Source organism: Nicotiana attenuata, unplaced genomic scaffold (assembly GCF_001879085.1).
Source record: "Nicotiana attenuata strain UT unplaced genomic scaffold, NIATTr2, whole genome shotgun sequence".
Classification (NCBI taxonomy): domain Eukaryota; kingdom Viridiplantae; phylum Streptophyta; class Magnoliopsida; order Solanales; family Solanaceae; genus Nicotiana; species Nicotiana attenuata.
This window is the reverse complement of record NW_017673346.1, coordinates 91,596-113,780: the sequence shown is the minus strand read 5'-3', so window position 1 is coordinate 113,780 and position 22,185 is coordinate 91,596. Positions and strand designations below refer to the sequence as shown.

Genomic DNA, 22,185 nt, shown 5'->3' with positions numbered 1-22,185 from the left:
TCTCTGCTAGATTCTTACTCTCAACTCTTGGAAGGATGCTACGATTATCTGTAAGATTTTCTTTCCTTTATTCCCTTAATATTTAGTTACCATTATTTCTTACATTTTTTATATTAGAGAAAGTGAAGTAGAATTGATCAGTAAAAACTCGATTTATTCTATTATTTGGTTTAACCACAAAAACTACTTTTTTTTTAATTAAAGAGATACCATTACCAAATTTAAATCAACTTAAAAGTACCCTACCTTTTGATTTGATATGTAGGGCATTGATGCAAATGATTTTGATATGTTTATTTTTCAAAGGCCAAATACATTGAGAGCCCCTTAAAGTTGTCCTCGCTTTTCACTTACACACTCTATCTTATGTTCGTTCCATTTGAACACTTCAACCACATCTCAAATGTGTCATTTAGACACAACTTTGTGATGTGGCGTAGTGCGTGTGTTACACCGTTTCTCATAGCGTGAGAGATCAATTTTTCTTTTTAAAATTCTTTTCTCTTTCTTTTCCTCCTACTCTTTCACACATTATCAGATTCCACTCTCTCTCCCTCCCACACCATGGTTACCAACGGAGATTGTCTGTTGCAACCGGAACTTGAAAAATCAAAAGCACTCCGACTGCGAAAATAAAGGAATAACGAAAATGGCTAAAAAAGCATGTGACTGTCAACAGATTTAAGCTTAGTTTATGTCGGAAATTCTTTCCGGTGAACTTTTCTTTTTAAATTTTCAGATTTATTCACAAGATTACTACCAAATTTTGAACCCAAAATTGCAATTTCTTCTAAGTTCGTCGACTGAAGAACTCGAAGTGTTTCATCGTGCTTCGAGAGACCCAAAACGAACCAATCTCACCCAAATCTTCACCAAACGATTTAAAACTTAAAATGAGAACTCTAATCAACATCAATAATAAGCCCCGGTGATCAATTCGAACAAACAACCGCAAAATCAGAAGACCTAAGTTCGTCTTCTTCATCGAACAATCAGTTCAAGTTTCGAACCCAAAACCCTAGAAAATCAGTTCAAATCGAGCTCAAATCTTCATACTTCACCTCGTATCAGCGTTTACAACCAAAATCTCGAACACCCAACCAACTTCAAACCTTAATTTTCATATTTTCAAACGACCCAACTTCCAGATCTAAAAGTTTTTGGCTTAGATTAGTATTTGTTTCCTAATGTATAACTCCAAGAAGAAAAAAGTTCCGAACTTTTCCGGTGAAAGCCAAGAATTTTGCAAAATTTTGCATTCGTTCTATTCGATTTGGGACCCTGAAACTCCATTTCCGATAATTTGGCCTAGAATTGAGCCAAACCATGGTTATGGGAGTACTTTGTTTGGCAGAAGAAGACGGAAAGGAAGCGGGGTTGGGGTCGTTGGGGAAGATGACGGAGGGGAGGGGTGGGTTGGGATTCTTGTTTTTCTTTTATTCTTTTTCTTTTCTCATTAGTCTTTTTTTAATTTTTAATAAACCCATGTGTCTCCATCTTATTGGTTTCTCTGGCGTGTGAATTCCACGCATCTATTACGTTTGGCTGCCTATAAATTTTGTGTCCAAATGACACATTTGAGATATGATTGGAGTGTTCAAATGGAGCGGAACTAAAATGAAATGTCAAAGTGAAAAGTGATACAACTTTAAGGGGCTATTGATGTATTTGGCCTTTTTCAAATTTGAAGGGGTCCCAACACCCCCACTGCTGCAGTAAAATAGGAAATTATGGTGGGGTCTCTAGTCAAAAGAGTAAAAACTTTCTCAGATGGTAAGAAAAAGCCTTTGATTAGGGATACTAATTCATGAAAGAAACATAACATTAATAATTACTCCTAATCCAAGAGTAACACAGGATTGAAGAGGCTTTGAATTACATTGATTTCACACCCCTCCCCCTTTCTGATTCCTTACTGCTGTGAATAGAAGCATCTTCCATAACCTGATTAGCAAGAAAACATAAAACAAAGTCCGGGTTAAATAATAGGAAAAATGACACTGTAAAAATAATAGCAAAAAAAATGTATAAAATTTGTATATTTTTTGGATATATATACATAACGTATGTTATATACAAAAATTATACAAGTTTTTTACACTTTTTTGGCTATCAGATGTAAACAGTTTCTAGCTCAGCTATAATACTCCTATAGTGATCAAAATCAGCAACTAAATTTGGATAACGTATCCATTAAAAAATGGTAGAAATGACACAAGTAACCACTCTAAAAGGTTGTTATATTAGAAATTAGTCGGTGCATCCTCAATTTTAGTTTTTCAGTTCAATTGTTTGGGACAAAAATATTTTGAATTGTCCTGAAGTTAAAATTTTTAGTTTAAACTGTCAGGACAAAATAAGTACTGTCTAATCTCTAAATAGCATCCTGAGAATGGTTATCCGTGCATTTGCCATTGAAAATACAAATAATGTCTAGTCTTGGATTTACTTACTTGGATCACTGAAAGTAACAAGGCCAGTGCCTTTGAAATCACAATTCCAATAATTCCTTCCATGCATCTGGTAATAAGCATTCATCGCGTAAGAAGCATGAGCATGAATTTTATCAGGTTGAAAACAATCCCCATTTTCATAAATTTCTCTACAATCTACACCTCCAGGTCCACAACAAAAATCCAGCACTGCTTGTATTACCTTCTCATCTGCATGTGGTTTAGCCACACACCATACTGAAGGTCCCCTTAACGACTCTTTTTCTCCGAAACCAAAATTGATTTTGCCATTAGTATTGCTACTGCAGAATTGACAACTCAAATCCACATCATATACCTTTGATCCATCTCCATTGAAAATCCCAAAATTCCTCTCACTTGTTCCTCCTTGTTTCTTGTTTTCGTTGAATAAAGCGAAGACAAAAATATCAATGTTGTCTTTTGGGCTCATGGGAGTACCTTTATTTGACTGTGCACGTTCGACTAATCGGGCGTTATAAGTCCTAGCATTATCAGCGGTTGCAGCTGTTTCTCCCTTATCTCCTTTAGACGGCCAACCAGATTCAGACACCATAATCTTAATTGTACGGTTTCCAAAACCGAGAGCATTCACTGCTGATCTAATTGCATCAATTTGTGCATCTAACATGTTGGTGTACACGTAACCTTTAGGGTCACGAACCCCGGTTGCATTTCCTAGTAATGCGTACTCTAAATTAACCATACCGGGATTGTCCCGGTATGCAAAATATGGGTACGCATTAACCATGAATGGAGCACCGGTATCCGCCAAAAACCCGACAATGGAAGTCATAATAGGAAGGAGAGTAGTGGCAAATGTGGAAGATGAAGGTGGAAATGAAGAAGCAAGAACAGCCATGCTATGTGGCGTAGACACTTTGATTTTTCGGTCTAGCCCACGTGCTAGTAAAACTGAATGTAGATTTTGCATAGCTTGGACTAAGGCATTATGGTCTAATTTATCATCATCATTATCAGTGGTTAAGTACTCATTTCCTACGGCAATGGCAACAATGGAAGTGGCAGGAATGAAGGGCAAGATACGAGCGGAGAACCACACGTCAGCAGCTGATTGGGTGGCGCTTAAGTTTGCAACATGGGAGTTTTCTACAGCAACAATGAGGTCAATGCCAGTGTTGGAAAAGGCTTCAAGAATTTGAGGGTTAGTATCATAAATCTTAACCTTGTTAATGATGGTGGACTGAAGTAGCTGAGCCACTTTCTTTGGTGAGGGCAAATTGCTTCCAATTGTCCCATAGTTTATGCCCACGCCGTTAACAGGGCTCAGCAGGAGGAGAACGAGGAGTGGGAAAACAATAGTACTACAAAGGAGAGACATTTCGACCAACTAGAGGTTAATTTCCCTTATGGGGGTGTGCAGTATATGTTATTTAACCACTGGTACATGATTAACTATTACTGTGTCATGTGAACTATGGCAATTGGTCAAAGTTGTGGACTATTTGGGTGGGTCAGTTTGTGTCCAAAAGAGCTAACACAATTATGGTAGCCAAAGAGCTAAGCTGGATGGATTTGAAATCTTGCACCTGCAAAGACAAAATTGTCAAAAAGGCACTGCATAAAGTTTATGTGAGATTGAAACCCGTGCATCCTGCATCCAGCTAGTTCGAGTGACCTATAACAGCAACCTAGCTCCTCGACTCATCTCCCCTTGGTATCCTGAGAGACCTTTTTTTTTATAGCCGTGGTGTCGAGAGTCGTTACTTTCAATTTGTTGTTTTTTGCTACTTTGAGCAACAACTTGTGAATCTCAACTATATAGGGTAACATGCAATTTCAATGGACTGCCTTTGTTACATTTACCCACTACACACTACATGTCTACGTTAAGTCTCCTGCTATAATAATATACTAGTAATGAGCTTTGTGAATCTCAACTATATAGGGTAACATGCAATTTCAATGGACTGCCTTTGTTACATTTACCCACTACACACTACATGTCTACGTTAAGTCTCCTGCTATAATAATATACTAGTAATGAGCTTTATAGCCCGTTTGGCCAAGATGCAAAACTCATCTTATTTTGAGAAATGTTTTTTCCCTAAAGTGTTTTTCTCAAAAGTACTTTTGGTGAAAAGCAGTTTGTGTTTAACTAATTAATTTGAAAATCACTTTTGAGCAGCAATTAGTATTTGGCCAAGCTTTAAAAAACTGCTTCTAAGTTTTGGAAAGAAGCTACTTTTTTCTGCTTTTTCAAAAATGCTTCTGCTTCTCCTCAAAAGCACTTTTTTTCATTTCAAAAGCTTGGTCAAACACCTTAATTTTAGGTGAAAAAGTACTTTTGACCACAAAAAACAAACGCTTTTGCCTCAAAAGAAGCTTGGCCAAACAGGCTATTAGAATGTAAGTAGAAAAAACATGATGCCTGACGAACCGTAGTTGAGAAAAGCAGCAATGCATAGAACAATTTACCAACGTCCAGATACGGCCCTCAAAGATTTCAGAACGTAAGAGAGTTGGAAAAAGAAAAAGAGAGAAATTTGACTTCAATGAGTTTCTACGCTACCAATCACAAAGGAACTTATAAAAACGTGCATATGAAGAGAAGGGAGATGCAGCATAATAGAAGAAGGTGTGTTTTTATAACCAGCATAATAGAAGAAGATGTTATACCAGTGTACTCTCAACCAAATGAAAACAGAGGCAGAAGAGCACGCACGGGCAGTGAGATAAAAAGGATTATAAGCATGTCTACTAGCAGTTGAAGCTGCGCTGCATTCATCAAATAAAAGCAGAGAATTGTAATTTTATTCCTCATTTGTAGATATCATCTCATAGCGAAGACCAACTATACTAAAACTGCAACCAAGAATATTTCAGATCACGCTCTATCATCTGAACTGAAGAGTTGATAACTTCACTTGTCCAAGTCAGGATTCTTACACTAGGGCTTCAACATCGTCTGGGTTCACGGTAGCTCCATCTTCAGTGTCTTCTGACCTCAACTGAGCAGAAATGCCATCAATAGAAGAATTAATCTGTTCAATCTTCTTTGCAAGTATCTTGCGTTGTTTCTGCAGGGAGAACATACACATATCACAACTTGGAAAAGAAGAAAACACTGTCATCAGCTTGCGAGGTATTTTGAAGTCCACAGTTCCAGTCCATGAAATTGCAACACAGTATTGATTCCAGAAAGGAGGAGCAAGCTTTAGCCCTTTAGGAAACTAATGGACTATGCAGAATGACAAATTCAGATAATGGTGACATAGTTTTGGTTCATCTTTTCTTTAGCTAAGGGTCTATCGGAAACAGCCTATCTCCCTGTCCAAGGTAGGAGTAAGGCTGCGCATATCTTACCCTCCCCAAATCCCACTTGTGGGAATGCACGGGGTCGTTATTTTTATTGGTGGCGGTGACAAAGTTTTGGTGGAGCAAGTCATTGTCTTCTTATGTCATTATAAAAGTATAAGAAAGAAAGAGAAACCCCGAACCAAATAAAGTGAAGAAACTTTTGGATGCTGCTTGTTAAATTGTTTAGAGAACACCTAAATGGGTTCACTGAGAGACAAAGGATAGCAGCCATGCTAGTTATTTAAAAACTTGTTATGAGGGTTTTGTCGAGTATCAGAATGAAGTAGAACTAAGAAAGTTTAGTTCTAAAACTGCAGAACACCCCACATTGGTAGCTTCAAATCCTTGTTATGTGTGCGCGTGTGCACGTCCCTCAGGGGTCAGAATATCTTTTCTGGCATTTCCCCTTCGCATCGCAAATATAATTGGCACATAGTTACATTTTTGTTTCTGATTGGTAGTTCATAACTACATACTATCTATTACCGACTTGTTAAGCTACCAACTTTTTGTCCAAGTACAATACCATGGTCACATAATCTGCTTCTATTTGGATTATTTGATTTCAGCTTCTCCCAAAATTTTAACTAGAAATGATTGCACTCTCGGTCCCTCAGTTATCAACTAATTCCAATTTTTGTTCATGTGATATTTAATGAAGCCCATTTATTGATATCGGCCTCCCCAACATATTCCTGTAATTTCAATGGACCATGTGAGTAATCGTCTTTTTTAAAGAGGGGATCATTTAATACTTTTATTCCATATCCAAGTTCACGAACTATTAAATGACAAGGATATGTTAGTGGACAGACCAATGAACATTAAAATATCAAGTTCAAAACTTAAGAAGTTTATCCAAGTTCACGAACTATAAATGACGAGGATATGCTAGTGGACAGACCAATGAACATTAGAATGTCAAGTTCACAACTTAAAAAGGTTTTGACAATAACTGTAGGACCAAAAGCATTTTCCCTAAAACTTAAAAAAAAAAAAAAGTTACTGTTTAGAAGTTGAATCGTGTCACCATCTCATCTAAACTCTTTAAATTTATTAGAGATGAGACTCTTTAATTTATTTATATTAGGCATTATTTATATTAGGTGTTCAATACACCATTTCATGCGCGGTTATTATTCTTTTTAGGGCCAAGCACCTGAAAACATTTTGTTGATAAAACTCGAAGGCAAGACTCCTGTTTAGGATGTTGAATTATGTGGCGATAAATTTATTTATTTATATTACGTCTTAAACATAGGTAAATTTGACCATAAGAAATATTTTTGAGTCATATAATATTTAGCTTTACAACTACAACCCACGAGGATTTCAAATGACGCTAAAATAGAATTTGGAAGAGCTATTGAAAATGGTTACAAAGCTTAGATTTCTTTTGATAAGGTAAAAAATTATTGATGTTGCCCAACAACCAGTATACCGAAAAAGTAAAGAACTTACAGCAGAATATGATTCTATACAAAAGCCACCTAATCAACAAAATGCTTAGATTTTAACAGTAAGAGTCAACTCATTAAGTTATGCTTGGAAAATAGAAGGGATGTGTGTAAATCTATGAATTTCAGATCATTTGAATCCAAACAGAGCCTAGGTGGATGCACTATATATACACAAGCAGAACCACAAAAGAGGAAGACAAATAAGAGCTCTATCAGGTATATTGCACATTCAGCTTTAAAACTTTATCCATTCTTTAAATTATTCATCTTCCTAATTCGTGAGACACGTTTCCTGCTTCCTAATGCAAGATATGTAGAAAATCAGCCTACCTCCAATTCCTTTTCTTCATCATATATAAACTTGGGCAATTTTTTCATGATGTCCTCCTTATCTGTTCCAGATATTGCCTTACTGATCTGTAAAAACAAAATTAGAGATAATTGGCGCATTTACAAAAGAGAATAACTGAAAAGACAATCAACTAGTGATAGACTGGATGTAACTGTAATGCTTAGAGCATAGAAAACTAAGGCAGTGACGATAGTAATACCCCAAAATTAAAAGGGTAGTTTGGTCATTTATCCAATATGTAATAAACAATAAGAAGAGAGATAAAAAACCCAACAAAGTCGCAAACACCATTCTGGTGCTTTCTCATTCTTAACTTGGGAGAACTAAGGAAGGGGGCTACCAAGAGAGCCAAGGTATTCTCTTCAATACAAAGGAAAGAAAAATCTAAGAAACTCAGATGGGAGTAAGGAGGTGAGATAAGAACTTTTGGGAAGAGGTCTCCACTATCTGAAACCCTATTTCTTTCACTTTCTAACCCTTGGGAAGAAGACCCAAGCTTTAATTAGGGAATCTTGGTTGGGCTTCAGATGCAACATTATATTCAGGGTTGGGAATGGAATTAGCTTCTAGAGTCACGGGTGGAGCCGAAGGGACCAATTGAGGATTACATTCCTTTACATTTACAGGATATCGAGCCAGTGAGAGATGACTGTTGGAGAGCCGAGGTATGCAAGGAGGAGATCCATGGGACCTGAGGCTTAGGAGGAACATGCAGGACTTTGAGATAATCAAATTCCATAATGGAACTGATTTACAAACACAAGATATGACAGACTAGCCAGGACCAGTGTATTTTAAAGAGAGAAGTTCCAAAAAGTGACAAGTCCATGTCGTTTGAAGCAAAGAGCGAGAAGTGAAGTGCACACATCTTTGGAGTGACAAGCACAATTTATAGAAAAATTTCAAATGCCCAAACATACATGAATTTAATACTACAACAATCAAATTGCAATTAAAATAACTACTATCAGCATCCAATATACAATGTTAATATTATGTGACCATCTCATCTAAAACCCAATTTGTCAAAGAGCACACTTTTATTTTACTTAATTATGTCTTCAACACAGAGGCGGATCTATATTTGAAGGTCGCGGATGCACTTTTGGATTCAACCAAAATCTGCTTTGTTTCTAAACATATATACATGTAAACATGGAATTATTGCCGAACTACGGGTGCCGGTGATCCCTCTCTGTATAGCATAGTTTGCCTCTGCTTCAACATGCCCCTTCATGTGTTGGTGCTGGTCTGATTCTTTGTTATGGGCCAAGAACATGGAATTCTTTTTTATGATAGGTGATGTTGAGATTCAAACACAAGGATCACTGCTTGCTTTGATACCATGTTGAAATATGTGACCATTTAAGTTGTTAGAAATGATACACTCTTTTATTTATTTAGTATTATCTTCATCATATAGTAATGTCAATATTAATTCAACTCCTCAAAGTTGAGATTTAAGTATGTTTGCTACGATAATTCACTCTTCATGGAAAATGCTTTCATGAATAATGTTTTACATAGAGAATATTTTTCTAGAAAATGCTTTCCGGTGTTTGGTTGGTGAGTCAATAATAATTTTGAAAAGATACATATTAATGATTAATAATAATATTAGCAAATCCAAGAATGTTTTGATGAAAATTTGAATAATAAAGATTTATTACATTGTCAACGTGTTAGTTTGAGCAAATAATTTAAAGTTAAAATTCAAGAGAGTTGTAAGAAAAATGACCTCCATCGATAAGTGAGGGAAGTCATTTTCGCCCGGTTGATGGACAATATTTTCCTTGGACACAAAATGACTTCCTCGGATCATTTTCCTGAAAAGTTACTACTGTCATACCAAAAACACCCTCAAAGAACTGTCATTTTTCTTGTAGATCATTTTGTGCCATTGTTTTGAAGCGCACACTTCTCTGGAGCGCATGCCTTCACCCGTGAAGCAATTCATTTCGCATCGCTTCATCACTTTAAGCGATGGCTTTTAACAAACTCGCCAGGACTCATGGAGATGGATTGATGGAGGGCGAGGAGAGATTGGATGTTCACTGTCAAATCATACTACCATAAGCCGTTGGTAAGACGGGAATCAGTCTTCTCGCATGTATTAGTGTGGATAGTTAGAGCACCAAGAAAGGTGTGTTTACTGTGAGGGGAGCGATCCTGACAGCCGAGAACCGAAGATATGGACCACCTCTGTTACACTACAAGGTGGAAACATGGTTGCGGTGATAAGTACTGAAGTGGTTCAGTGAACAGGGGAAGATGCCAAAAGTGAAGGACATGTTACACAGTTGGGCCTATGAGAGACAGAAGAGAAGATGCAAGGCATGGGATGTCCCTCCACTTGCACTGATGTGGATCCTCTGGAAGGACAGGACTAGGAGAGTGTCTTGATGGAGTAGAAACTGATTTTTAATTTGTCCACTCAAGGAATAACGCTTTGCTTTGATTTTTTTTTTCTTGTTGCACCAATAAGGCTCCTGTTTGTATAGAAGATTGGGTTCAATTTGTAGAGAACCATATTTTGAGTAGTGTTCTCTACTCTTTGGTATACTTCTCATAAATGGGAGATTCTCTCACTTCAATGAAATTACTTTACTTCAGCAAATAAGTGGAACTATATTGTGTGTGATTGGAATGATGGGTTGATGAAAGGCTTGCTAATCTGGATGGTCTGGTACAGAGGACACTCTATTGAATTTCTGACAAGGCAAAGTGTAGGCTTGCTAGGTGGGCTAGCCTCACATAGCAACAGTCACCGCTTCCATGTTGGGTTGTGACACCGTCACACGGCCAACAACAATCTACAAAAAGAATTAGCTAATTTTAGCTCAGCATGATTACCTGAGGTGCATAGACACAACCAAGTGTGCCAACAATTAATCCTCCCAAAACAAAGCCACCAATAAAGAAGCCACCATTGCTTGGCCTTCCACCATCACTGCCATTTAACAAGAATAATTATACAATGAAATATTTTCTCCAATCAGCGGTAAGTAAAACTCACATAAACGAATTGACAAAAATCCGAGTTAACACCAAAAGAGAAGCACCAATAATTTCAGTTCATATCTTGCATAAAACTAGAGCACGTGATGAATAAATACCTATATCTCGCTTGAATCAATGATCTTCCAGATGAGGATGGTTTTGCTCCACGCCTAGCACTGAAGAACAGCTTGGTGGAACAGCCACTTTCGTCAATTGATTTCAAAGGAGAGCCTAACACATCAATAAAGTTAATAGGGTTGTATATCATAACCAGGTGTTAGGTTAGGGAAGTAGGAAAACATTAAAGCAATAAATGATCTTCTCATGCATTCATTAACCAATCATATTTGAGAGAAAAATTGTTACCGTCACGCTGCTCATGAAAACGATTGATAAATAAGCAGACGGTATATTTGAAACAAAAAACTTTCCTTCACGGTTCTACTTCTATGCTGAAACAGTTGAAAATGCATAAAATGAACTTCAAATGTCATGATCCCTTATTCCAATCGTTTATGATGAGCTCTTTTATATCTAATTGGCTAGCAGCTGCTATGTTGCGTTTAGCGTAAAACATCATTTATCATGCATGCTCATTCAAATCAGAATTCCATTCAACTAATGATATTGCTTGGTAAAGAATATTAACTACCATAAGAAAAAAACAAAAAAGTGTAGAAAAAGTCAGCTAAGGCTTTATTAATAGGAGGATCAACTAGTGTCATGGAAGGTTAAAAATTGAAAATTGCTTTAGAAACTTCTAACTGTAATTGAAAGGAGAACTTATATCAAAACAACACTATGTAATAACTCAACTTGAATACAGAGAACATGAGAAAGATGCTAGAGGTTGAATTCCCCTTCAGGGGCGGAGCCAACATGTTGCCTATGGGTTCGGCTGAACCCTGTAGCTTTGGTTCAAATCATGTACTTTTACTAAAAATTCAATTGAATATGTATAAATTATTAATTTAGTAACTTAAAAGAATTAGAATCCCAAAACCATAAGCTTCAAATCATAGCTCCAAATCATGTACTTTTCCTAAAAATTCAATTGAATATGTATAGATTACTAATTTAGTAACTTATAAGAATTAGAATCCCAAAACCATAAGCTTCAAATCATAGCTCCGCCTCTGTTCTCCTTTTCATAAATTAATTAGTTCATGTCCATTTAGCGAACTTTACCTTACCAATTTCAGTGGATGTTCCATGAAAATTCAAAGACAATCCATGAACAATGAAAAACGTAAGCTACTCATAACTTTATGCTTTTTAACTTTCCCAGCATATGGAAGAAGAAAATCAGATAGATATTATTGCCCTTTCTCAAAACTCCACAATGTGCTGCAACATTTCTTTAAGCGCTAATTGATACGTACGGAAGAACAACAGAAAAGTATAAAAAAAAAAAAAGATATTCCTAATTATCTTACATGTAGTACATACGTAGGTCGATTGATGGATAAAAGAAGCTCAGTAGGTGCTATAATGGGGACCAAATTAAAAGTAATGAAAACAAATAGATCGATTTAAAAAGAAAGGAGCGGAGAATAATTACCAGATGATAAATGGAGAGAAGGGCTTTTGGATATAAGCAGCGAATTCGAAAAAGTTGTCATCCTCTGAGTGTATGAGAGTTCCCGAACAAAGAAGTGAAGAAGCGACGGCCGAGAAGAAAATAGAAAAGTAGAGAGAGTGAGGTGATATAATTGTTTTTCCTTCGATGAGAATGGTGCTGGCTAACATGGTTAACCACCGACGACTCGTGGATATTCGCGTCAGTACCAATGAAATAAAATTTAGGGGCGAGTTTGAATCTCTGTTTTAAAAGGTAGAATTGGGACTCGCCCCGGAGCGGAGCACTCGTAAAATGCCCCTGGGCTTATGTGTAGGGTTTACTTCCGTGGATACGCCCAACGCCGAGCGTACTGGGCTCGCCTAATAGAACTTTATGCAATTATATGTAATAAATTATTGACTATCCAAAATTACTTTTTTCTTAATCATAAATCATTAAGTTGACTCTATTTTGTCATAATTAAGATAAAAATTATTGCACGTTATCCACTAAGACTGCTATGATAGCTAATTTTAAATAAATCTTTTATTAAAAAGTATTTATATATTAACTTTTGTTTATCTTTACTATATAATAGTCCGTAATTTTTTCATAATTATTTTTTTCACGTTTACAAGATACAATACTTATTAATTTAATAGCTCAGTATTAGCTAGTAACTATTTATAAATAATTAGTTATCATGGTATTGTATGGTGAACTATGTGTCACTTTATTAACTTGTTCAAACTTAAAAATAAATGATGCTAGAGAATCATATTTAAATTGTGAATTATATTTTTATATAAATGCTCTTTCAAATAGAAAACATATTAAATAAAAGGAGTATTTTAAGAGAAATATCAAATTGTAATATCGAAATTCTTTCAAGATTTATTACTCCTTGAGAGATACATATAAGATTTTGTATCAAATACATTGCTTTTGATGTTTGAGTTGTAACGACGGTGCAGCTAATTTGCGATATATGTCATAATTTTCACATTATTCATAGTTGAATTATGAATTATAAATATTTTAAATAGATTATTTATTATAAGTTTATGATTTTAATGTAATTTTTATAATTATTTTTTATTTTATACTATCTTAAAATTTTTGAAATTAGTTAAATTTAAAGATCCATGGGACTTACGCCCCATGTCTCAGGACTTACGCCTCGCTTCGTCAGAGGTAAAACGCCTCGCCTCACGCCCCCGCCTTTTAAAACATTGGTTTGAATGAAAAAGAAAAAAACTGAACCTCGAGACAAAAACTAAAAACTTGAAGTTTGACTTGAAAAAAAAAATGAGCTTAAGTACACAATGTTTTAAATTGAAAAAACTGATCTTAGGAATACAAAAGTCCTGAAGTTTAAACAGAAAAAATTGAAATTATGAATGTATTATTATGAAGTTTTGAACTGAAAAATTATACTTTGCGATTAAAAAATTGAATATCGTGATATGTTATCTTAAAGTTTGAGCAAGTGTAAAAGAAGAAGCAACAATATCTGCCCGCTTTTTAAATATAGCTAGATATTAAATAGTAGTTTTTAAATCATGGATAAAGCCTAAACAGTTGCTGTAAAAGTAGCTACATAGTTTGATTTCTACATGGGGTGCAGTGCACCAGTAATCACTTCTAAGTATGTTGATTAAAATATATTCATAATTTACGATATATTTAAAAATAATTAATTCATCCAAATTTGAGAACTAAGTATTCTGAATTTTTGAACTGCTAATTTGAAATTCGGAACTTATTATCCTTAATTTTTTAACTGATAATTTGAAATTCAAAACTAAGTGTCCTGAATTTTTAAATTGCTAATTTAAACTTAAGATGTAAGATTCGAATTGTTGGGTACAATTTTTAAACTTTAGTATACGATGTCCTGCAGTTTGAACTTTGAAGTTTAAACTTTAGGATGATGTGTCCTGAAGTTTAAGCGAACTGGCTAATCTTTAAATATATTGTGAACTGTGAATATATTTTAAACAACATGCTTAAAAGTGATTACCTCGTTTAATTTCCACCAAATTTAAGGAATGAACCCAAGTCATACCTATAATTGTTTGTGGGGCGAGTGCATCGAATGGCCATTATTTAGGCTGCTATTTAAGTTTCAATCAGAGTTTGCAATATTTAGAGTTTGGCCAGTCACATAGAAAAGGAGCAACTTGCTTCTCTTATTCTCATTATTTAGGGTGAAATTTAAAAATAGTCAGATTTATAACCGGTCGTTCAAAAATAAGCCAGTTTCAAAAGTAATCGAAATTTAGTCACTTTTCATGTAAAGATAAATCTGAGCGAAAACACTGTTCAAAATCCCGGAAAATACGCCAGTATATTATGCTGGAGTTCCAGCATAAGTATACTTGAACTCCAGCATATTATACTGGAGTTCCAGGATAGTATGCTGGAACTCCAGCATAATATGATGGAGTTCCAGCATAAGTACACTAGAACTCCAGCATAATATACTGGAGTTCCAGCAAGTATACCGGTCCAGCATAATATACTGAAGTTTGGAGCACCGGTGCTCCAGTCTCCAGTATATTATACTGGAGCCAGCAAAGTATATCGGTGCAGCATAATATGCTGGAGTTCAGACACAGGTGCACCGAACTCCAGTATAGTATGCTGGACCGGTCTCTGTTGCAGCAAAATAGTGGCTATTTTTCATTGACTTAGTAAACGCTGGCTATTTTTGAATGATCAGTACGAAAACTGGCTATACCGTGCTATTTTGACCATTATTTAAGCTGCTATTTAAGTTTCAACCAGAGTTTGCAAATTATCTAGAGCTTAGTTAGTCACATAAAAAATAAAAATAAAAAATAAATAAATGAAAAAAACAGCTTGCTTCTATTATTTTCCTTCCCGCTTCTTCTGTTGCTCCTCTTTTTTATGTCTTCTTCTTTAATGTCCCTTAATTCTTTTTCCACTACACATAACATTTTCTACCAAAGAACTTGTTCACTTTGACTAGCGATTCAAAAATTAACACAAAACTATCCATATACGCATTTAACATTGAAAGTTCTTGCTATCTTTCTTGTCGCAGAGACTCAAAACTCATTCGAACTCCTCATCTTTCAATCACAACGAAAGCTTGAAAATTTTGGGTTAATTATTCTACAGAATAAATATATACAAGGTTGATTAGACCAACCATGTTGTACGGAGTTGAATGTTGGCCCGTCAAGAAGTCTCATGTCCAGAAGATGAGCGTAGCTGAAATGAGGATGCTGAAATGGATGTGTGAACATGACAGGAAAGACAAGATTCGGAATGAAGTTATTAGGGACAATGTGGGAGTAGCAGTCATGCAAGACAGGAATCGAGGTTGCGATGGTTAGGCATATGAGGATGAGAGACATGGATACCCCGGTCAGGAGGTGTGAGAGGTGGACGATGGCGGGCTTGAGGAAGGGCAGGGGTAAGCCAAAGAAGTATTTGGGAGAGGTGATTAGGCATGATATGTCAGTGCTTCGCCTAACCGAGGACATGACTAGCGATAGGAAGATGGGGAGGTCGACGATTAAGGTGGTGGGTTGACTGGTAGTTGTGAGTTTCTCCTAGGGTTACCAGTAGTACTAGAAATATTCTTGTTTCCGGTTGAAAGATACTTTCTTCTTGTTTGTTATTATATCTGGAACTTAGCAGTCAAGTTCATTTTTTTGTAAATTGCTACTGAAAATTGTTGCTCTTTGATTGTTAATATTTGATGTTACTTTTTCCTCTTGACTTCTACTTTTTTCTCGACATTTACTAGAATTGTTTCTCCTGATTGATACTATTTGAGGCTACTATTTTTCCCCATTTTTTCTTATCGTTATTTGTCTCCTCCTTCGTTCCCTCTTACCCCCCCCCCCCCCTTACCCCTATTTTTTTTTTTTTCTTTCTCTCCACATCAGAAACAACCTCTCTACCTCTCCAAGTAGGGATAAGGTCTGCGTACACATTACCCTCTCCAGACCCCACATATGTGATTATACTGAATATGTTATTATTGTTATTGTTGTTGATTTGAACTACATAGTTCAAACTTATGACACAATATCCTGAAAATTTGAACCTAAAAGTTGAACTCCATGACATATTGTCAGTGAAGTTCAAACTTGGAAAACGAAATTTAAAGACACAATGAATTGAAAAGCTAGAATTCAAGATACATATTTCATAAAAAATTGAACTAAAAATTTGAACTTTAGGATACTCATAGTGTCTGAACTAAAATATAAAACTTTAGAATATTGTTATTGTTGTTGAATTTCAGGATACGATGAAGAAGCAACATCAGCCAACTTATTTAAGTTGTGGCTAAACGCTAAATAATTTGCACGTGTTGAATAAAAGTTAAACAACAGTCCAATAAGTGGCTACCGAGTGACATTTCTACATTGTTTGCGGCTTTTGGGTCCTTCAATACTATGGGCCAGAACATATTGTAGATCCAGTTAAGAGCCCACAATGGAAAGATCAACCATCGGCCAGTATCTCTTCCTTTAGCTCTCCAACTCCATTGGACGGCCAGAGAAGGCGTTTGGCATCTTTGCTTGGTATAATCTTTGTACTATTTACTGATTTTTTGGGTAGAATTCCTAGAGATGAGCCCTAATTTTTGTTTTGCAGACAGAACGAGCTAAGCGTAACTCAAGAGAAAAGTTAGGTGAAAAAATGGCAGCTTCAATTTGGACTCTACAACTTCATACAGTCTCAGTTCCGGTACCCAATCAACCTCACATTTATTCTCTTTCTAGTTAATAAATATCTTTATCATTTTCTAATATGAATTAATTTACATTCCTTTTATTTCAAAAGCTTCGAATTCCACCTAAGGCAGTTGACTTCAGAACCGATGATTTGTTCAATTATGCATTCCGAAGGTGTACAAGGAAGAGGACTTTCAAAAACATTGACGTAGTTGCCTCGGGGGATTCGTTTACCAATGGTGATGGCAAGAATGCTAAGAATCTTTCAGACCAAGTTATGGTTGTCAAGTCCGAGAAGCGGAGTTTACCTGTTCTACTACAAGACACTGTTACCAAATTACAAGAGAGCGTCAAATCTCTCCCTCCCCCTACTCTCCTGGTAATTCCGCTTAAGATATCTTTTTTACGGGTAATATATGAATTTCTGATGATATTTATTTTTGGAAATTAACTAGGGAAAAGTATCTTAGGATAGACCTGGAACTTGTGGAATGTGGAGTGCCTGAATATTCATATCCTTTAAAGTGCTGAACTTTTCATATTTAACGTTGCTTGGCAATTGAGTTTTTTTGTTATGACGTAGACTATTTCTTTGGATGGACACTCGACCACTTTGTTCCTTGCGATTTTATGGAATGTGATAATATTCTTTGTTTCCTGTTCTTTGTCGAGCTATCAACTCGTTTGCATTCATCTTACTGTGATGGTGCAGTTTCTCCTTTCTATAATTATGATTTGATGTTTACTTCCAGTGCAACGTTATTTTTTATTGTTGGGTAAATTCACGATTGAAAGCAGCTTAGGCCTTGTATTCACTGCAATTTAGTCTTCTTGGCATTTTTCCTTTAACACACATGTTTTAATAGCAGGTAAAGAAACATTCTGGTGTTAGTTTAGCAATTGGATTATCTACCGTGGTCATCTTGCTGGTTATTATGATGAGGAGTTATGTTGCAAAAAGTTCACGACCCAAACGCCCTGGTTCTGTAGCTGATCTTGTCAGGCGTGGGCAGTTAAGATCTGATAGAAGAGGCATGTATGGATCATTAACCTTTTGGATTGTTGTTTGTCTATGATGTTTTTCTTCTGCTGTTAAATTCATCCCTTTTTAGGATGTAGATCTTAGTCATATGATCATATGCTGCTGAGATGATGTGCTTGCATAGTTTTTAAGTGTTGTAATGCTTGTTTTTCATCATTGATTTGTCTTAAAATTCAGATCAAATCCTCTCAAATATGACGATCCATTCAATAATCCATTAGTGAAAATCAGCAAAAACAATTCAAGTGTAGAGATGTGTGGGAAAGTGTACCGTTTGGCACCAGTAACTCTTACCAAGGAGCAACAAGCTGTCCATCAGAAACGGAGATCACGTGCATATCAGTGGAAGAGACCAACATTGTTTCTTAAAGAAGGTGATTCAGTGCCTCCTGATGTGGATCCTGATTCTATCAGGTGGATTCCTGCAAATCATCCTTTTGCAACTACTGCAAGTGAAATTGATGAGGATCTGGCACAAACTAATGTTTACCAGAAGCACGGTGTTCCTTTCCGTATTCAGGCAGAACATGAAGCTCTGCAGAGAAAGCTCGAAGCACTTCAAAGTGTAAGCAATCATAGCCCCTAATATTAGCTTTTAGATGTGGTAAAGAAAAGAAAATATCACTTAGGGTGTGTTTATGTTTGGTTGTCTTAAATGTTTTTGGCAAACATTTTCCTCATGAACTCATTTTCATCCCATTAGAGGAAAATATTTTCTCTATCAAAACAAGGGAAAACAGTTTTCAAAACTCTTTTTCAACCTTCTCCACCCTATTCCCCGTTCCCACCAACCCCCACCACCCCACCCCCATGCACCCGCACCCCCAAACCACACTTACCCGCACCCCCACCACACCCCACCCACCCCAACCTCGCCCACAACCCACCCTAAATAGAACTTTTATTAAAAGTACCTTCTTTTCATGTTGTAGATAGAGTACTTTTTTTTTAATCTCAAAATGAGTGTATTCTATTCATGATGTGGTAAAAAGTATTTTCTTTCTTTCAACAAAACGAGTATTTTTTTTTCATGATGTAGGAAAAATATATTCTTTCATTTCAATAACTAAGTATTTTCTTTTCCTGAAATAGAAAAAGTATTTTTTTTCAACAAAATGAGTACTTTCTTTCTAAGTTGCTCTGACACGGGGGAGGAGGAGTACAGGAAACATGGGGATTTTGGGGAAGGTGGGTTGAAGAGAGTAGCATAAAAAATTATTTTTCTAAAAATATGTTATACTCTAGCCAAACGCTAGAAAATATTTTTCGAAAAAAGTTTTTCACTCACCAACCAAACAAGGGAAAATAAGTGATAAATTCACATTTTCTAGGAAAATATTTTCCATAGAAAACATTTTCCTTCATACCAAACACACCCTTAGACTTCCTGGTTTCACAAGTATGTTGGATTCATTTTCATAATCAGCATCTGCCATTATGTTATTCTATTATCACTTGTCCAATTGCAGTATCGATACCCAACTCTAATGGACTGTACCTTCATGCAAATATAGTTTGATTTGTAGATAAACTGCAAGATTCTACAGGTTTCTTGCTTTAAAAATCTTACTGGAAGTTAAATAATGGAGTGACTTCTTTTTCTTTTTATTTGTAAGTAATAAACTGCTTTCTGGCCAGTGAAATAATGGACATGTTGATGCTATGTTCTAAGCTTGTAGTAGGAAGGGAAAGAAATAGACAGGACAGGACTGCCAACCTCAGTCTGCTGTAGATTAAAAAGATATAAGTTGAAGATTTGCATGCACATTTAGAATTTCCCTAAATATTGTAGGTATAGAATCCGGGGACGGGGAGCCTTGGCACAACGGTCAAATGTTCAAGCCGCGTAAACTGTCTCTTGCATTTCCTCGGACCCCGCGCTTAGCAGGAGCTTAGTGCATGTAGCTGCCCTTTATTGTACATATACATAGACAGAACTGCCAAGCTTTTGTAGATAGAAAGAGATGTAAGTTGCAGACTTGCTTGCACATTTAGAATTTCTCTAAACACTCTGGGTATACAAAGTTGAAGTAGCGCAATGAAACACCACATTGTGCTTCATCGTTTATATATATATTTTGGTATGGTGACTCAACCTCATAGTGCTTTGAGGGTTATTTGAAGCATTTGATTTTCTGTGTACACACACACATGAAGTGTGAATTTTTCCATACATCGATATACTTGTGCGTAGCCTTAAATAGTGAGCACAATAAAATTTTAAACCAGGAGCAGTAAAAACAAATTGAAAAAAGTTACTGCTCTTGGAACACTAAATGAATCGTCAGTCAGTTCTAATTAGTATGGCAAAGTAATTCTTTGGCAATTTATTTTTAGCAATTAAAGAAAGAATGTTTCTGTTGTGTTACAAAAATGGTATAGGTAACACAAAACTAGCAAAGACTCCTGCGGAGTAGGATTCTACTGTTAATGCTTGCAAGAGCCAAGAAGGTAGTAAAGCACAGTTGTAGTCCACCTTAGGATACTACTGCATTTCTTTTACATTAGAAATCTGACAGCTGAAGAATATTATTTGCTGCTTTTTTCCCTTTTTCACTTCTCTCTTTTTGGGACTGAAGAAATAAGCTATAGGAAGAACCAAAATGTTTGGGATGAGAGCAATGTCTTTCACCTCTTGTTTACAGCAGAACAAGATGCTCTATTTACAGCAGAAAGTACAGCCTCCTTTTCAGACCCCCTTTAGGCTTAAGAACATGTTCCAGATTTCTCTTGCTGTTGTACAATGTAGGAACAAGTGTGTTGTGTCTTCCATATCCTCACAGCACATATAGCATCGCATATGTGAAACCTTTTCTAGTCAATTCATGTTGTGTCAAGTGTGCATCATGCAAGGCTATACATCCAAAACAAGAAACTTGGTGCTCGTATCTTATATTTCCAAACTGATAGCCACAAGGTGTCCTGCTGTCTATATCTTGTTGGCCTTGAACTGTTTATATCCTCTTTTGTCTATATCTTGTTGGCCTTGAACTGTTTACATCCCCTTCACTAATTATTTCCCTGTGCTGTTTCCTCTCCAAACGATTTTATGTATCTTTCTTCTCGCCTTCCCCTTCCACTTTTTCCAGCATTCCTATCAGTACGGTCAAAATTGTCTAGTTCCCAATCCTGACACTGTTCTGAAGTTCAGATTCCACTTCCTATTATTCCTGCATTGTGCAACAGTTTCACCTTCTTGTTAGGAAACTGGTCCCTCAGAGGTCCATGTCCCGACCATGCATCATCCCAAAATCTTAGTGTCTGACTGTCTTCCTATCCCCAAATTAAATACAGACAGTATACCCTGTCTGGAATTTTATGTATCCTTCTATCTTATCCATCAATTGTTGACGGCGTGTATTCATTATTTGAATGTGTATGCATGAATCATGCTGGATGTCACTTGCAGTTTGAATAATTTAAAGTTTCATTTTCTTCCCATAATTAGTAAATGCATGAAAGCCCTTTGATGTCATTCTTACAGGAGCAAAAACTTGGTGAACTAGTTATAGATCCTGGTGCTGCAAAAGATTTTGAGAGGCCATTCAAAACGCGTCTAAAGTCAGAGGAGCAGGCTGAGCAAGGCCCAAATAACCGGCAAATTGGCTCCAAATTTTCTGAATCAGAGAGTGCTCGCGATTCCTTCGTCAACAAGCGTAGTTCTGAAGAAATGGAGAAACCCTAGATGGTTTCAATACCGTTTTGTAAATTCTGGCAGAAATAGGGTAAGAGCTATGGTTTGAAGTGAAGACCTGATAGTTATGTTTTGAGTCCTGACAATTACTGGGTTCCAAGAGCTTCAAGAATCAGAAATGAGACTGTAAATAGAAGTTTTGTTCTCTGCAGCCAAGTGTACCAAGTGTCTACCAATTGTTTTATCTTCTATGGTAGACTTCTATGTTGTAACATTTGCCTATTCCCATCGACTCAGGTTTGAAACATTTTCTGAACTAATGGCATAATTTCCCTTTGAAATTGGTGCATATTAAAAGGTTTTCTACTCATCTATTTTCTTCCTTGGATGTGGAGTTGCATCTGACGACCTCTCTGTGATGGTAGTGTGTAATTCCCAGTTGAACTGTTAACCAAGTTGCTAATCAGAAAAACTGGTACTTTTGGCTCGCACTTGATATTTTGAAGAGATATAAATGGTCAGATTTGATACAAATATCACGAAATTCGTGATCTCTGAGAATCATATTCCTTAGCTTCCTTCTGGAGTGATTGCAAAAATAATCCCAAGCTTAAACTGAAAAA

At 36.2% G+C, this 22,185-nt stretch overlaps 3 protein-coding genes across 4 annotated transcripts; 1 reads left to right on the top strand and 2 right to left on the bottom strand.

The window, feature by feature from the left end:
• Positions 1 to 1,749: 1,749 nt before the first annotated feature.
• On the bottom strand, positions 1,750 to 4,500 carry LOC109216108 (glucan endo-1,3-beta-glucosidase 12-like). The gene is made up of 2 exons (XM_019380240.1): positions 2,454 to 4,500; positions 1,750 to 1,944 (listed from the first exon to the last, which is right to left on the bottom strand). The coding sequence occupies exons 1-2, from the start codon at positions 3,811 to 3,813 to the stop codon at positions 1,913 to 1,915; spliced, it is 1,392 nt and encodes a 463-aa protein (XP_019235785.1). The 5' UTR covers positions 3,814 to 4,500; the 3' UTR covers positions 1,750 to 1,912.
• A 558-nt stretch (positions 4,501 to 5,058) lies between these two features.
• On the bottom strand, positions 5,059 to 12,361 carry LOC109216105. Its single transcript, XM_019380237.1, has 5 exons — positions 12,166 to 12,361; positions 10,721 to 10,835; positions 10,458 to 10,554; positions 7,583 to 7,669; positions 5,059 to 5,512 (listed from the first exon to the last, which is right to left on the bottom strand). Exons 1-5 carry the CDS (start codon positions 12,224 to 12,226, stop codon positions 5,378 to 5,380), a joined length of 495 nt encoding a protein of 164 aa, XP_019235782.1. The 5' UTR covers positions 12,227 to 12,361; the 3' UTR covers positions 5,059 to 5,377.
• A 4,262-nt stretch (positions 12,362 to 16,623) lies between these two features.
• Positions 16,624 to 21,932, top strand: LOC109216104 (protein MULTIPLE CHLOROPLAST DIVISION SITE 1). Of its 2 annotated transcripts, none has more exons than XM_019380236.1 (6): positions 16,624 to 16,733; positions 16,807 to 16,899; positions 16,996 to 17,265; positions 17,756 to 17,922; positions 18,106 to 18,493; positions 21,413 to 21,932. In XM_019380236.1, exons 2-6 carry the CDS (start codon positions 16,852 to 16,854, stop codon positions 21,611 to 21,613), a joined length of 1,074 nt encoding a protein of 357 aa, XP_019235781.1. In that variant the 5' UTR covers positions 16,624 to 16,733; positions 16,807 to 16,851; the 3' UTR covers positions 21,614 to 21,932. The 2 variants fall into 2 exon arrangements, with proteins under 2 accessions (XP_019235781.1, XP_019235780.1); XM_019380235.1 differs by having other exon boundaries at positions 17,753 to 17,922.
• Positions 21,933 to 22,185: the final 253 nt, after the last annotated feature.

Coding starts and splice junctions, on each gene's coding strand:
- LOC109216108 (XM_019380240.1), bottom strand. CDS start 3,813: ATGTCTCTCCTTTGTAGTACTATTGTTTTCCCACTCCTCGTTCTCCTC. Junction 1,945..2,453: donor TGTTACTTTCAGTGATCCAA/GTAAGTAAATCC, acceptor CTTGCTAATCAG/GTTATGGAAGATGCTTCTAT.
- LOC109216105 (XM_019380237.1), bottom strand. CDS start 12,226: ATGACAACTTTTTCGAATTCGCTGCTTATATCCAAAAGCCCTTCTCTC. Junction 10,555..10,720: donor TTGATTCAAGCGAGATATAG/GTATTTATTCAT, acceptor GTTAAATGGCAG/TGATGGTGGAAGGCCAAGCA. Junction 7,670..10,457: donor GTTGTGTCTATGCACCTCAG/GTAATCATGCTG, acceptor TTGTTTTTACAG/ATCAGTAAGGCAATATCTGG.
- LOC109216104 (XM_019380235.1), top strand. CDS start 16,852: ATGGCAGCTTCAATTTGGACTCTACAACTTCATACAGTCTCAGTTCCG. Junction 16,900..16,995: donor TTCATACAGTCTCAGTTCCG/GTACCCAATCAA, acceptor TTATTTCAAAAG/CTTCGAATTCCACCTAAGGC. Junction 17,266..17,752: donor TCCCTCCCCCTACTCTCCTG/GTAATTCCGCTT, acceptor ATGTTTTAATAG/CAGGTAAAGAAACATTCTGG.